At 42.0% G+C, this 12,581-nt stretch overlaps 1 protein-coding gene across 7 annotated transcripts; it reads left to right on the forward strand.

Moving 5' to 3' along the window:
- Positions 1-3,462: 3,462 nt before the first annotated feature.
- LOC129825145 (zinc finger protein 512-like) lies at positions 3,463-12,516 on the forward strand. Of its 7 annotated transcripts, none has more exons than XM_055884989.1 (15): positions 3,463-3,970; positions 4,813-4,978; positions 5,241-5,296; positions 7,177-7,235; positions 7,331-7,653; positions 7,758-8,453; positions 8,685-8,809; positions 8,905-8,991; positions 9,070-9,168; positions 9,369-9,536; positions 9,827-10,021; positions 10,130-10,231; positions 10,349-10,411; positions 10,612-10,710; positions 10,867-12,516. In XM_055884989.1, exons 2-15 carry the CDS (start codon positions 4,840-4,842, stop codon positions 11,290-11,292), a joined length of 2,637 nt encoding a protein of 878 aa, XP_055740964.1. In that variant the 5' UTR covers positions 3,463-3,970; positions 4,813-4,839; the 3' UTR covers positions 11,293-12,516. The 7 variants fall into 7 exon arrangements, with proteins under 7 accessions (XP_055740964.1, XP_055740961.1, XP_055740967.1 ...); XM_055884986.1 differs by lacking the exon at positions 3,463-3,970 and adding an exon at positions 3,977-4,078; XM_055884992.1 differs by lacking the exon at positions 3,463-3,970 and adding an exon at positions 3,977-4,078 and having other exon boundaries at positions 8,313-8,453.
- The last annotated feature ends 65 nt before the right edge of the window (positions 12,517-12,581 follow it).

Below are 12,581 nucleotides of genomic sequence, written 5' to 3' on the forward strand. Positions count from 1 at the left end.
AGTGTGTCAAATCGGAGGGCCTGTTGTCCGGACCTCTGGCAGTCTCTATGGGGGTACCACAGGGTTCAATTCTCGGGCCGACTCTTTTCTCTATACATCAATGATGTCGCTCTTGCTGCGGGTGATTCCTTGATCCACCTCTAGGCAGACGACACCATTCTGTATACATCTGGCCCTACTTTGGAAACTGTGCTAACAAACCTCCAAACAAGCTTTAATGCCATACAACCCTCCTTCCGTAGCCTCCAACTGCTCTTAAACGCGAGTAAAACTAGATGCATACTCTTCAACCGATCGCTACCCGCACCCGCCCGCCCAACTAGCATCACTACTCTGGATGGTTCTGACTTAGAATATGTGGACAACTACAAATACCTAGGTGTTTGGCTAGACTGTAAACTCTCCTTCCAGACTCATATTAAACATCTCCGATCCAAAATTAAATCCAGAATCGGCTTCCTATTTCGCAACAAAGCCTCCTTCACTCACGCTGTCAAACATACCCTCGTAAAACTGACTATCTTATCGATCCTCGACTTCGGCGATGTCATTTACAAAATAGCCTCCAACACCCTACTCAGCAAACTGGATGCAGTCAATCAATCAATCAAGTTTATTTTATATAGCCCTTCGTACATCAGCTGATATCTCAAAGTGCTGAGATATCAGTCTATCACAGTGCCATCCATTTTGTCACCAAAGCCCCATATACCACCCACCACTGCGACCTGTATGCTCTCGTCGGCTGGCCCTCGCAACATATTCGTCGCCAGACCCACTGTCTCCAGATCATCTATAAGTCTTTGTTAGTTAAAGCTCTGCCTTATGTCAGCTCACTGGTCATCATAACAACACCCACCCGTAGCACGCGCTCCAGAAGGTATATCTCACTGGTCATCACCAAAGCCAACTCCCCTTTGGCCGCCTTTCCTTCCAGTTCTCTGCTGCCAATTAATGGAACGAATTGCAAAAATCGCTGAAGTTGGAGAGTTATATCTCCCTCACTAACTTTAAGAATCAGCTATCTGAGCAGCTTTCCGATCGCTGCAGCTGTATACAGCCCATCTGTAAATAGCCCATCCAGCTACCTACCTCATCCCCATATTGTTTTTATTTACTTTTTGCTCTTTTGCACACCAGTATTTCTACTTGCACATCATCATCTGCACATCTATCACCCCAGTGTTAATTTGCTAACTTGTAATTACTTCACTACTATGGCCTATTTATTGCCTTACCTCCTTACGCCATTTGCACACACTGTATATAGACTTTTTCTATTGTGTTATTGACTGTACATTTGTTTATTCCATATGTAACTGTGTTGTTGTTTGTGTTGCATTGCTTTGCTTTATCTTGGCCAGGTCGCAGTTGTAAATGAGAAATTGTTCTCAACTGGCCTACCTGGTTAAATAAAGGTGAAATAAAATCAAATAAAAAATGTGTGCACCACCAGCTGAAATTAATGAGAGGTGAAAATAGACCAAATTATTAGGTTGAGGCACATGGGCTACTAACAGCTTACTACACAACATAAACTTAGTATTACTTTCTTAGCTACAGTATACGCATCTCCCTGGCATATTACATCATTTATTCAGCAGCAGACAAGACATTTTTGGACTCACCTCACTTTAACAGGAAGGTGGCGTGGCGGTCCTTCATTGGAAAATTGTGTAATCAAACTTTGTCATCAAAGTCTGGTATTCTCTGGATTTATGGTGCATTCAAGCCAATTGGGAACTCTGGGGGAAAAAAGGTTGAATCATGATGAAGTCAGTGATCTTCAGGTCGTAGTTCTAGAAAGAGGCCTGAGTTCCCGATTTACAATTTAGAGTAAGATGAAAGTTCAAAACATATTTTCCCAGTCGTAACTCATTTTTTCCCGAGTTCCCAGTCGTCTTAAACTCACTAAAGTCAGATTTTGCCGTTCCAAGTTAACAGCTGTTTTGAGCACGGCACAAATCATGCTTCACTGACAGCATGGCCAATGTTGTATGTTTATCATTTTAAACTAGGAAAAGAGACCCTTAATCTTGGACTTGGGACCACACGGCCACTCCACTGAATAGCAGGCTAATGATTGCTTTGCAATGCTTGCAGTTAGCCAATGATTCCTTCCAAACCACTCATTGTTTTAATTAGATTTTAAAAATGTATTTAATCAGTTCAGAACAAATTCTTATTTACATTGACGGCCTACTCCAGTCAAACCCAGACAACGCTGGGCCAATTGTGCACCGCCCTATGGGACTCCCAATCACGGCCAGATGTGATACAGCCTGGATTCAAACGAGGTACTATAGTGACGCCTCTTGCACCGAGATGCAGTGCCTTAGACCACCACGCCACTCAGGAGCCCAAATTGTTGAATTTGCGATTTCCAACTTGTGTAATGTTTATGTCCAATGTCAGATGAGCACTGATATGTTTTATCTATAATTTCTCTTCATTATTTCTCTTCATATAACAAGGATTAAAAAGGATTTGCCAGTAGATTGTCAACTTGATTCATGATGATGACCGCTACATATGATTTTGAAAGTATGATGTTGACATGATCAGTCCAATCAAAGCTACTGTAGATATAACGTGATTTGACGTCATTTTATCTGTGGCCAATGACCTTGAGCCTTCTTGGATGGGCACTTCTAATGTAACCCTATGGCAGCACCCAGGGCTTGAATTTTCGAGCGCTACCATTAGACTTGGCGGTGACGTAGTGTCCCCATGAGTAACAGAACACTGAGCCGATCACGTCGCAACGCTCCGTATTTTCTGCTGGCTTGCCCCACCACCACAGAAAGGTGAGCTAGGCTGAAACACCTGCATTTTGGAGCTGCCTTACTCAAGAAAACAAAAAAGAGACCATGTTTGTATTCGGCTTTATTAACTCAATGATATATATATATATTTTTTTTTACATTGTTTGCAAAGTGATATGTGACACTTTTAATGCCAAAATAACATGCAAAACAGACAAGCTAAAAAATGTGGGTCTCTGCTGCACCTGCCCTGAATGACAGGTCGCCACTGCCCCTGGGCCTGGGCCAAATTCGTCCTGCAGGTCGCCAGTTGGGGAACCATGTCTTAGAGATACTGGACTTGATGAGAAGGGGGAAAACTGCTGGGGGTGGTTCTCTTCTGGCTGTTCAACCAATCCAGTAAATGTGGAGGAGGATTTAAGATGGATGTTGCCTTGGTCGTGTTCGAGAGAATAAAATCAACTGCAGGCAACTGCTGACTGACTGATATACAAATCACCTTGCATCATAAATAAAGACTCATTATAATTTGTAGATCAGTCAGTCAGTCACAATTTACACATGATACATTGGGGTTTAAAGCCTCTCGAAGACGGTCAACTTTGACGTCCAAACCCGGAAGTCGCGTCACAGGCTTTCTTTCCATTTCCCCTGAAAACCGGAACATACGGTTGTTGTGGACTCTGCCCGACTCCTCAGAGGCTATACTCACAGATATAACAATGAGCCAGATGTTTCATTTTATATTTAATGCTGAAGCATCCGGTTGGCGTTTCTACTCACCACCTAATATGGTGATAAGAGGAAGCTCAGTAGCCGGCAGTGGGAGAAGATGGAGCGAGATGGATTTAGCTACTTTTCTCGTTGATGAAACATTTGATCTCAATACAGTTTTATTTAATACAGTTTTCTGTTTTCAAAACTAGAATCTCTTACGAACAGAATGGACAAAGTTTTGTAGACTTGACCCTTTGCCAAAGTTTTTTTTTTTAAATGCTTTTTTTAGGGGTGCAAGGGCGAGTTGACGTATTGCACATGCGCACTTCAAATAGTAACTGTTCCCTAACGGAAATATGCAAACACGTGCTAAAACGCGCCAATAGGATCTGACTAACTCGTGCTTGTCTCTGCCCACCTCATTGCTTGTTCTGCCCACTATGATTAATTTGCTCCCGGTGGAAACGACAGGCTGTGGTCGATCTTGGGTTAGTTATAAAAAAAAATCTTTGCTACAGTCGTGGTGAATAAAATGGGAATCTCATTTGTTGTCTCTGCAAAGAGGGCGTTTCGGGAATGAAGTAATCTCGTGTAGGGTATGGAATATAGATCATTGATACTGTACTGTTTGACTAGTCAATATTTTCACAAGTAGATAGCCTATTGAAAATGTCAGCATAGCCATTTGATGGTCTCTATTCGAATAACCGAGTCGATGCAAAGACTTGTTAGGCGGGTCGTTGTCGGGGAAAATGACAGGGGGGACTAAAACAGGGAGGAATGGCAGCTAACCTTGCTAATGGGAGTGTACTGTACGGGTAGACATTTCACAATGTAAGTGTATCAAACAAAATCAGTAGGTGGCCACTGTAGCCAAGTTGTTTGAGCGCATGTAGTGCACGGTTATAATGCTTACATTGTATCAGCATCCAGAGTGTAGATTTGCTGCAAGGCAAGCGTTTCCCTTTTTTTGTGTGGCTATCCGTGGTGGACAATGATGGTGGCTGGGACTCTGATCACACACTGTTACTGCTACACTGCTCGAGTAGGCTACAATGTTGCACTGCTGAGCTAAATCAAACAGAATCAAGAAATTCATATTACCATTGGATTAACACACGGGCTAATCCTGTGTTCATAAGGGTTGGTATGCCACGTCATTTTTATTCTATGTGCACGTCAAAATACAGTGGCCTACTACCAGAATAGATATTCTCCAGACTAAATAATATTGAAGCCCTTTTGACAATTATGCGATAGGGATTATCTATTTTGCATGCACTATATGTCTTTGAATAATTTAGGCCTGGTGTTGTGTTATGTGTTGCAGTACTGATCAGCGAGGTCTGCTGCAATTATGGATGATCATCACCATCACCACCATCATCATCATCATCAACTTCATCATCACACACAGGGAAGCATGTCACCATCATATGTTCCAAGGAAGAGGAAGGCTTCACAGCCAAAACAAAAAAGTGGTGTTCCACTACCAGGTAAATGTCACTAAATTATCACTAGATGTTTGACAAGTTGTCAGTTTACTGAGCAAACTTCAGAGCTAAATGACATGCTAAATGACATTCTGTCCAAGTCTGTCTCTGGCCAGTTGCAATTGCAAATGTCTTTAATCTTGATTTTTATTGCCTGTGTAGTCTCCATTTATGTATTCCATGCATATTGTCTCGGAAACTCTCTTTTAATAGTGTTTTGTTGGAAAAGAGATGAACTAATGAAAATGTACCCATAATCCAACAGCTATCCAGAGGATGTCAGATATGAGTGTGATGAGTATGATTGGTGCTCCACCTAAGGTAAGAATAAATACCCTAGTCAAAAAATCCTATTGGATTAGTAATTTTTCCAACAGAGTCCTATAGGATTCTCACAATTCTATAGGATGTTGTGTCACCTCTATCAGAATCTTATTGGACTACTTTTTCCCTTTTGGAAAACAAAATCAATCCCATTGGATCCTATAGGTTTTTGATAAATCTTGTAAGATTTTGTCAACCCAATCAGAAGCCTATTATTTAAAAAAAATCTTAATTGAACCCATTAAATTATAGTTTGATGTAATTTGTTCCAGTACTATACTACAACATTAAGTACAACATTTTCGTTGATCGGAAACAACAGTTCTATATTAATTTTGGTTTTATTCACCACCACAATATGGGAGTGATTCAAGGCTGCATGTTCATTTGCAGTATGACCACCAGTACAGTACACCTTTTTCAAAAAATAACTCACTTGAGTTATTTGATTCTTATTCATTCAACTTACTGTCTTTGAATTTGACATTACAATATGACATACAATGCTATATACAGTTTTACAATAACACAAGATTTTAGGGAGTTTTCCCCTTAGAATGCACAGCATCTTTACATTGCTTATATGCAATTAAAAAGTAGAAGGAAAATACATTTTTAGGTACAGTAACATTTACATTTTAGTCATTTAGCAGACGCTCTTATCCAGAGTGACTTACAGTAGTCATACTGGTACCTCGTGGGAATCAAACCCACAACCCTGGCTTTGCAAGTGCCACGCTCTACACGGGGCACAAAGATATGAGCATTTCTTTACTTTGATATATAATAGTCACCTATGCATACAGAACAGAGAATGTTCCCTTTACGTCTTTATGTTGGGAGAGGAAAAGAAAAACAAAGATTAACGGGGACCCTCCACCTCTTTCGCTCCCAGGGTTGTACCTTTTATTGCGATTCCATAGTCCCAAATATATTGCTCACCATATGACTGCTGCAGAGGGACAAGAGAGAGCCATGAGAAAATTAGTTTAGATCAGTCATGGAAATAAAAGTGCTGAAAACAAATTGGCTCCCTATTTAAAAAGGAGATGGTGAACAAGCTATGAATGAGCTGGAGGGTCGGTGCTCTATATGTTAAGCAGCCAAGTTAGCTATGGTGTAAATCAACTATAGCCAAGTTTTGAGGATAATCCTTTAGAATGTAATGTACATATCAATACAATTCCTTCTACAAAATGTATAGAATCCTATAGGAGACAAAAACATTTATATCCTATAGGATTCTAATGCAAGGATCCAATTAGAATCTAATAGAAAAATCAAATCAGATGTTGGAACCAGTTCTATTGAACTCCTGTAGGATTATATCCTCTGTCGACTGTGTCCTTAACCACTCTCTATCCCTCTCTATATCTGTCTCCATATCTGTACATGCATCTGTCCTGTAAAAAAATGAATAATTAAAAAAAAATGTACCCTAGTCAAAAAATCCTATAGGGTTCCAATAAAAAATTCCGATTAGAATCCAATAGTAAATCGTATCAGATTTTGGATCCAGTCCTATTGAAATCCTATAGGATTCGTTCCAAAATCTGTTAGTATTTTCGATTGGATTCTAATAGGATTTATTTATTGTAATCCTGTAGGATTTTTTGACTAGGATAATACAGTATTTTGTTTCAGTTCTACTTGGCCATTATGGGTGTTCTGGCCAAAGAATGGGTGCACTATTCCAGTCCTCAATATGAAACTGAAATAACGACAATCATATGATGATCTACAAATTATTTAGCATGAAGCACTTCTACATCAACGTACAGTATGATGGTCCTTATTGCAGTTTTCACAATACAACCATGTAAGGTACTGTAGGACACTGGATATCTGCTTTACAATTCTCTAATTTAATATTATAGAATGATGACCCCCATGCCCAGGTGACTCAAAAAATGAAAAGAACATATGGCAGAAAAAGGTAAATGAGTTTCCTTTTTTTTTTATTGTCCATTTCTATCAATTGTCCCACCCATCAGTGTAATGAAATCAACTCCTACCTTTTCAATCCTCTAGGTATGAGGATCTGCAGAATGTCTCCCTGGGCTCTGGTGTGGAGGATTCAACCAGCGAGACGTCCTGCTGCTCCGTGGTGTCTTCCAGCCTAGCTGTAGCCAACGGGGAGCTGCCTCCCCCTCCACCTCCCTCTGCCAGACTGCCTCACAGGCTGGTGGCTAAAGACTGTTGGCCCAACCAGGCTCCAGACACAGGCAGGGCCCAGGGCCGGGGTCAGGAACCACCTCCACCCTCCGATTTTGCCATGAAGAAAATGCGGAGAGTGGAGGTGGACAACGGAGCACCTTCTGTTACAAATTTCCCTCCGGAAGTGAGACACACAGGTAGTTATTGTATCTTGCAACCATCAATCTCTTATTTTATGACTCTTTCTCTTACATACAGGTATTCAAGTTTTAGTTCATGCTGAATGTTTCCTTTGATGCAGTTCCAGTTCCTGTTGGAGGTGGACATGTCCATAGCCATGTCCAAAGTGGTCACTCGGTCGGAGGTGGACATGTCCATAGCCATGTCCAAAGTGGTCACTCGGTCGGAGGTGGACATGTCCATAGCCATGTCCAAAGTGGTCACTCGGTCGGAGGTGGACATGTCCATAGCCATGTCCATAGTGGTCACTCAGTCGGAGGTGGACATGTCCATAGTCATGTCCAAAGTGGTCACTCAGTCGGAGGTGGACATGTCCATAGCCATGTCCAAAGTGGTCACTCGGTTGGAGGTGGACATGTCCATAGCCATGTCCAAAGTGGTCACTCGGTTGGAGGTGGACATGTCCATAGCCACATCCACAGCGGTCACTTGCATGGAGGTGGACATGTCCATAGCTATGTCCAAAGCGATCACTCGGTTGGAGGTGGACATGTCCAAAGCGGTCACTCGATTGGAGGTGGACATGTCCAGTGCAATCACTCAATTGGATGTGGACATCTCCAGAGCAGTTACCCTATTGGAGGTGGACTTGTCCAGAGCAGTTACTCTGTTGTAGGTGGACATGTCCATAGCAGTCACTCTATTGGAGGTGTAGCTATCCAGAGCAGTCACAGTCACCCAGCAGAGCCGTCCGAGGAAGAGAAATCTAAAGTCTTCACCTTCACAACCAAGAAAGAACCTCCTGTCTACCCCCCAGGTGAGAGGACAAAGGATTAGCAAATAGAATGTCACCATAGATAAACTCTCTGGCAACACTTTAGTTGTTGATCATATGCTTGTGTAATAACACTGTAATTACTCTAGTAAAAATGTTGTATTAGCATGATGTTACGTATATCTTTGAGAATTGCATAGTAATGGAGTAGGGATTGTTCCTTATCCTACATTTAATAATAAATAAAAAAACTCTACTTCCTGTGTGGAACAGGAAGTCAAGAGGAGAGGTGGCAGCTGATGATCCTGGGGAAAGGGCGAGTCACCTGCCCCAAGTGTAAAAGTGTGAGCAGGAAGACTGTGGAGGGACTGAAGAAACATATGGAGAACTGCCGAGTGGTGTGTCTGCACCATCCTCACAATAACAGCCTCCCATGTTGCACTCACATTGGTTCAACTGAATTTCAAAAACTAAACAAATATGTTTTTTGTAGAATCCCTTCACGTGTCAGCAATGTGGGAAACAACTGAAATCTTCCACTGGAATGAAGTACCACATCATGGCAGACCACAATAACCTGGTAAGGCCATTCCCCCATCTGAATCCTGTTTTGGTGTGTTTCATGTTAATGTTGGTTTTAACTGTCATATTTTGCCAGCCCTCGCCAGATGACATAAATGGCCTGGATGACCAGTCCATGAAGGAAAAACTGAGGAAAGTGCTGAAACGGATGGGCAAATTAAAATGCTCTAAAGAGGTATGATTCCTCGCTGGCGTCTGTATCTGAAATTCTAGTACAGATTTCACCTTAACCCATTGTTGGTAGTCTTCCTAGGCAGATGGGTTGCCTCCCACAATAACAATGTTCTAACAGGTCAGGGATTTCTGATACTACATTGTTGGTGCAGGGGAACTAAAGATTTGTTCCATTCTAAAGGACTGTATGTTACATTACAGGGCTGCACTGGTAGTTTCACCAGCATCATGGGTTACCTGTACCACATGAAGAAGTGTGGGAAGGAGGAGTCTGAGCTGGAGAAGCTGCTTCTCAACTGCCAACACTGTGGCAAGGTCTACAAGTCTAAGGCAGGCCTGGAGTACCACCTCAAGTCAGAGCACGCACCAGTGAGTTTTCCATTGCACTGCCTTTACAGTATACACTTCTCCACGAATAAGGCAGTTGGTCTTTCAAGGTTACAATTCACTGGGAGACGTTCCATCACACAACATGCCATTGTACATACAATCTGTAGCAGTTACATCCTTGCAACTTCAATGTCACAAATTTTTCTCAGTATATCCGCCCTCTCATTCTCCCAGAAGACCCCATTCCTTTGAGTCTCTTTTGAGTCTAATTTATTTGAGCTTTGCTTGAGTGGGAGATGATAGACAGTTGTCTCCTTCTCCGACCGCAGGTGCCCCAGAATGCAGAGGAGGATGAGGTGAAGGCCCAGAGAGAGCCCAACCCTGAGAGGACACCCAGCGGCCGGGTCAAACGCATGTCAGCCCAGGTGGCTGTTTTCCACCTACAAGAGATTGCTAATGACGAGCTGGCTAAGGAGTGGCCCAAGAGGAAGGTCATCGGGGACCTGGTCCCCGACGATAAGAAGGTGAGGGATCTTCAACACTAAGATGGTCCTAGAGCTGTGCTCATGTATCTATTCCTGTGTAAACATTGACCTCCTGATCAACCATTATTTTTCTCTTGCGTTCCACAGCTGAGATATGCACGCCCAGGGCTGCCTGCCTTCAGTCAGGAGGTCCTTCGGAAGTGGAAAAATGAAGTGAAGCTGCAAAAGAAAGTGCAGTGCCCAAACCTGGTACGAACCATACGTTTCTACATAATTTTTCATCCCATATTGCCTATAGTAGAGATTTTACTCGCTGTACTATACTTTGCTTATATTGTGACTGGGAAACTTTCTGGTTTCCCTCAGGGCTGTGGCTCGGTCTACACCAGCGTGTCTGGACTGAAGGCTCACCTTGGGCTCTGCGGAAGGGTAACAAAATAGATTTCCTCACACTGCTCCCCTCTCTTTCACTTTCAAGTACTGCAACGTATCCAGAATACAGTGAAAATTATTCAGCTGAAACCGAGTCAATTCTTATGGGTTTTTTTAGCATTCAAACCTAATTTTATCAGAAATGTAACCCATTATTAAGCATCTACTTCAACCAAATTGTGTCTCTCTCGATGCAGGGGGACTTTGAAGCAGGGAAATATAAATGCCTGATCTGTAAGAAAGAGTTCAATTCTGAGAGTGGGGTGAAGTACCACATCAACTCTGTCCACTCCCAGGTCAGAAATTAATTTAGGACTTTTCACCACCTTGATGATCTACTCTATCATATGAATTTATACTTTTTTGCCATGTGAATACAGTATTGCAAAAATACATTGTAGTGATTTTTGGTGGAACACAATACTAATTTCCTTTGTCCTGTGTTTTCTTAGGACTGGTTTGCGGTGACCTCAAAATCCAAGAACTTTAAGGTTCTGAAGGCCAAGCCCAAGGAGAACAGCACCGTGGACGACCCCATTGTCCAGCACCAGACCCTCCATGTCTTCACCCCTGTCCTGGAGCCCTGGCAGGACATGCAGATGGGACCTCCACCAACGGTGCCCGAGCCAGCCCTGCAGGCCAACCCTGAGGCCGCAGAGGGAAAGAGGAGGGGGAAGGGTAGAGGGAAGGAGAAGGACTGCTATGACTTCACTGGCAGTGACCACTCCAGCAGTAGCAGCAGCGGTAGCTCCAGCAGTGAATCAGAGACAGAGGAGCTTGATGGCCAGAGACACGACGTTGACCAATGGGCACTGCAGAGACCCAGTATCATCGAGACCCACCCCGATGTCGCCAAGCAACCCAGAAGCAACCCCTAGTTCGTCCGATCGCCTGACTTCAGATCAGGGATCTGTTCAGGAGGGTGCAACGTTACAGAACATTCAAATAGAAATGCATTGTGCATTGGTTCTGGGATGTGTAGTCTGTGTGTTTCAACTGTAACTATGAGGTCATCTTAGCCAACATTTAATGTGCTTTATTATTTTAAGTTTGATAACTCTTGTTTTGTTTTCTGACATGCTTACTTAGACTAATCTTTTAACCCCTATTCTGACAAGTGCTTATGTGTTGGCTTGTGCTCCTCGATTCAGACTGTGCCTAGTGTATGGATCTATTATTTCATACAACTCCTTTATTATACCTTACATGTTATCAGACCTCTTCTTTACAATGCATATTTAACCAATAGCATGTGGTGTTAATGTAGTGTGAATTTTATATATTGGATAGTGATATGATAACACAGGATAAATTTGAGATACAGTGGTTGTCGGTTATAGTTGTCAGTGATGTTTTTTAACGCTGCATTGTTTGTTGATGTACACTGTCCAGATGGAAATAGGTGCAGTTGTCATTTCATTTACTTCCTGTGTGGCCCTGTACTGTTTCTGCAGATGTATGAATGTATTTTGTTTACTCTTCTGTTGATATTTCTGTCAGTGCACTTCTGTTCAAACTAGGTTTTGAGTAGATTCATATCTATTTTATTTAGTATTGAATAATGAACTGTCCCTTGGACATTTTTAAGTGATCCCTCACACATGATGTTAACAATAGGTTATCTCTATTTGATGCCTTTGAAAATCGACTAAGATAAGTTAGACAACCAATGTCTTTCTGTTCAAAGGTTCAGCTCAGGTCCATGATTCCTGTGACCAAAACAAGAGGCATTACGCATGCACTTTTATATTGAATGAAATTAAGTGCTCAGTTTAACGATAGGCATTCCCATAACCCAACCTTGTGAAGGGTGACAAGTGTGCCCTAATTTGTTGTCTGGCATTAGACTGCTTCTTGAGATTGTGTTCAGTCTTCACTGTTTTGAATCAACTGTTGTTTGTCAAAAATGAAAAATATGACACTTCAATTCCACGTTTGTGTACATTTCTATTAATGGAAAATCTATTGTTTCAAGTTTTAGAAAACAAAATGCATTATACCTTCTTTTTTTAAAAGTACTGTAGGCCTAATTCGCTGCTATTTTTAACTACCAGGAGTGTTCGCTATATCAACAGGTGAAATAAAATATTAACATAATGCTACTAATTTTCCATTCTCATTTTTGCCCTTCTTTCCTTACACAGTAAACAGTGTTCTACTAATGCCT

Source organism: Salvelinus fontinalis, chromosome 27 (genome assembly GCF_029448725.1).
Source record: "Salvelinus fontinalis isolate EN_2023a chromosome 27, ASM2944872v1, whole genome shotgun sequence".
NCBI lineage: Eukaryota > Metazoa > Chordata > Actinopteri > Salmoniformes > Salmonidae > Salvelinus > Salvelinus fontinalis.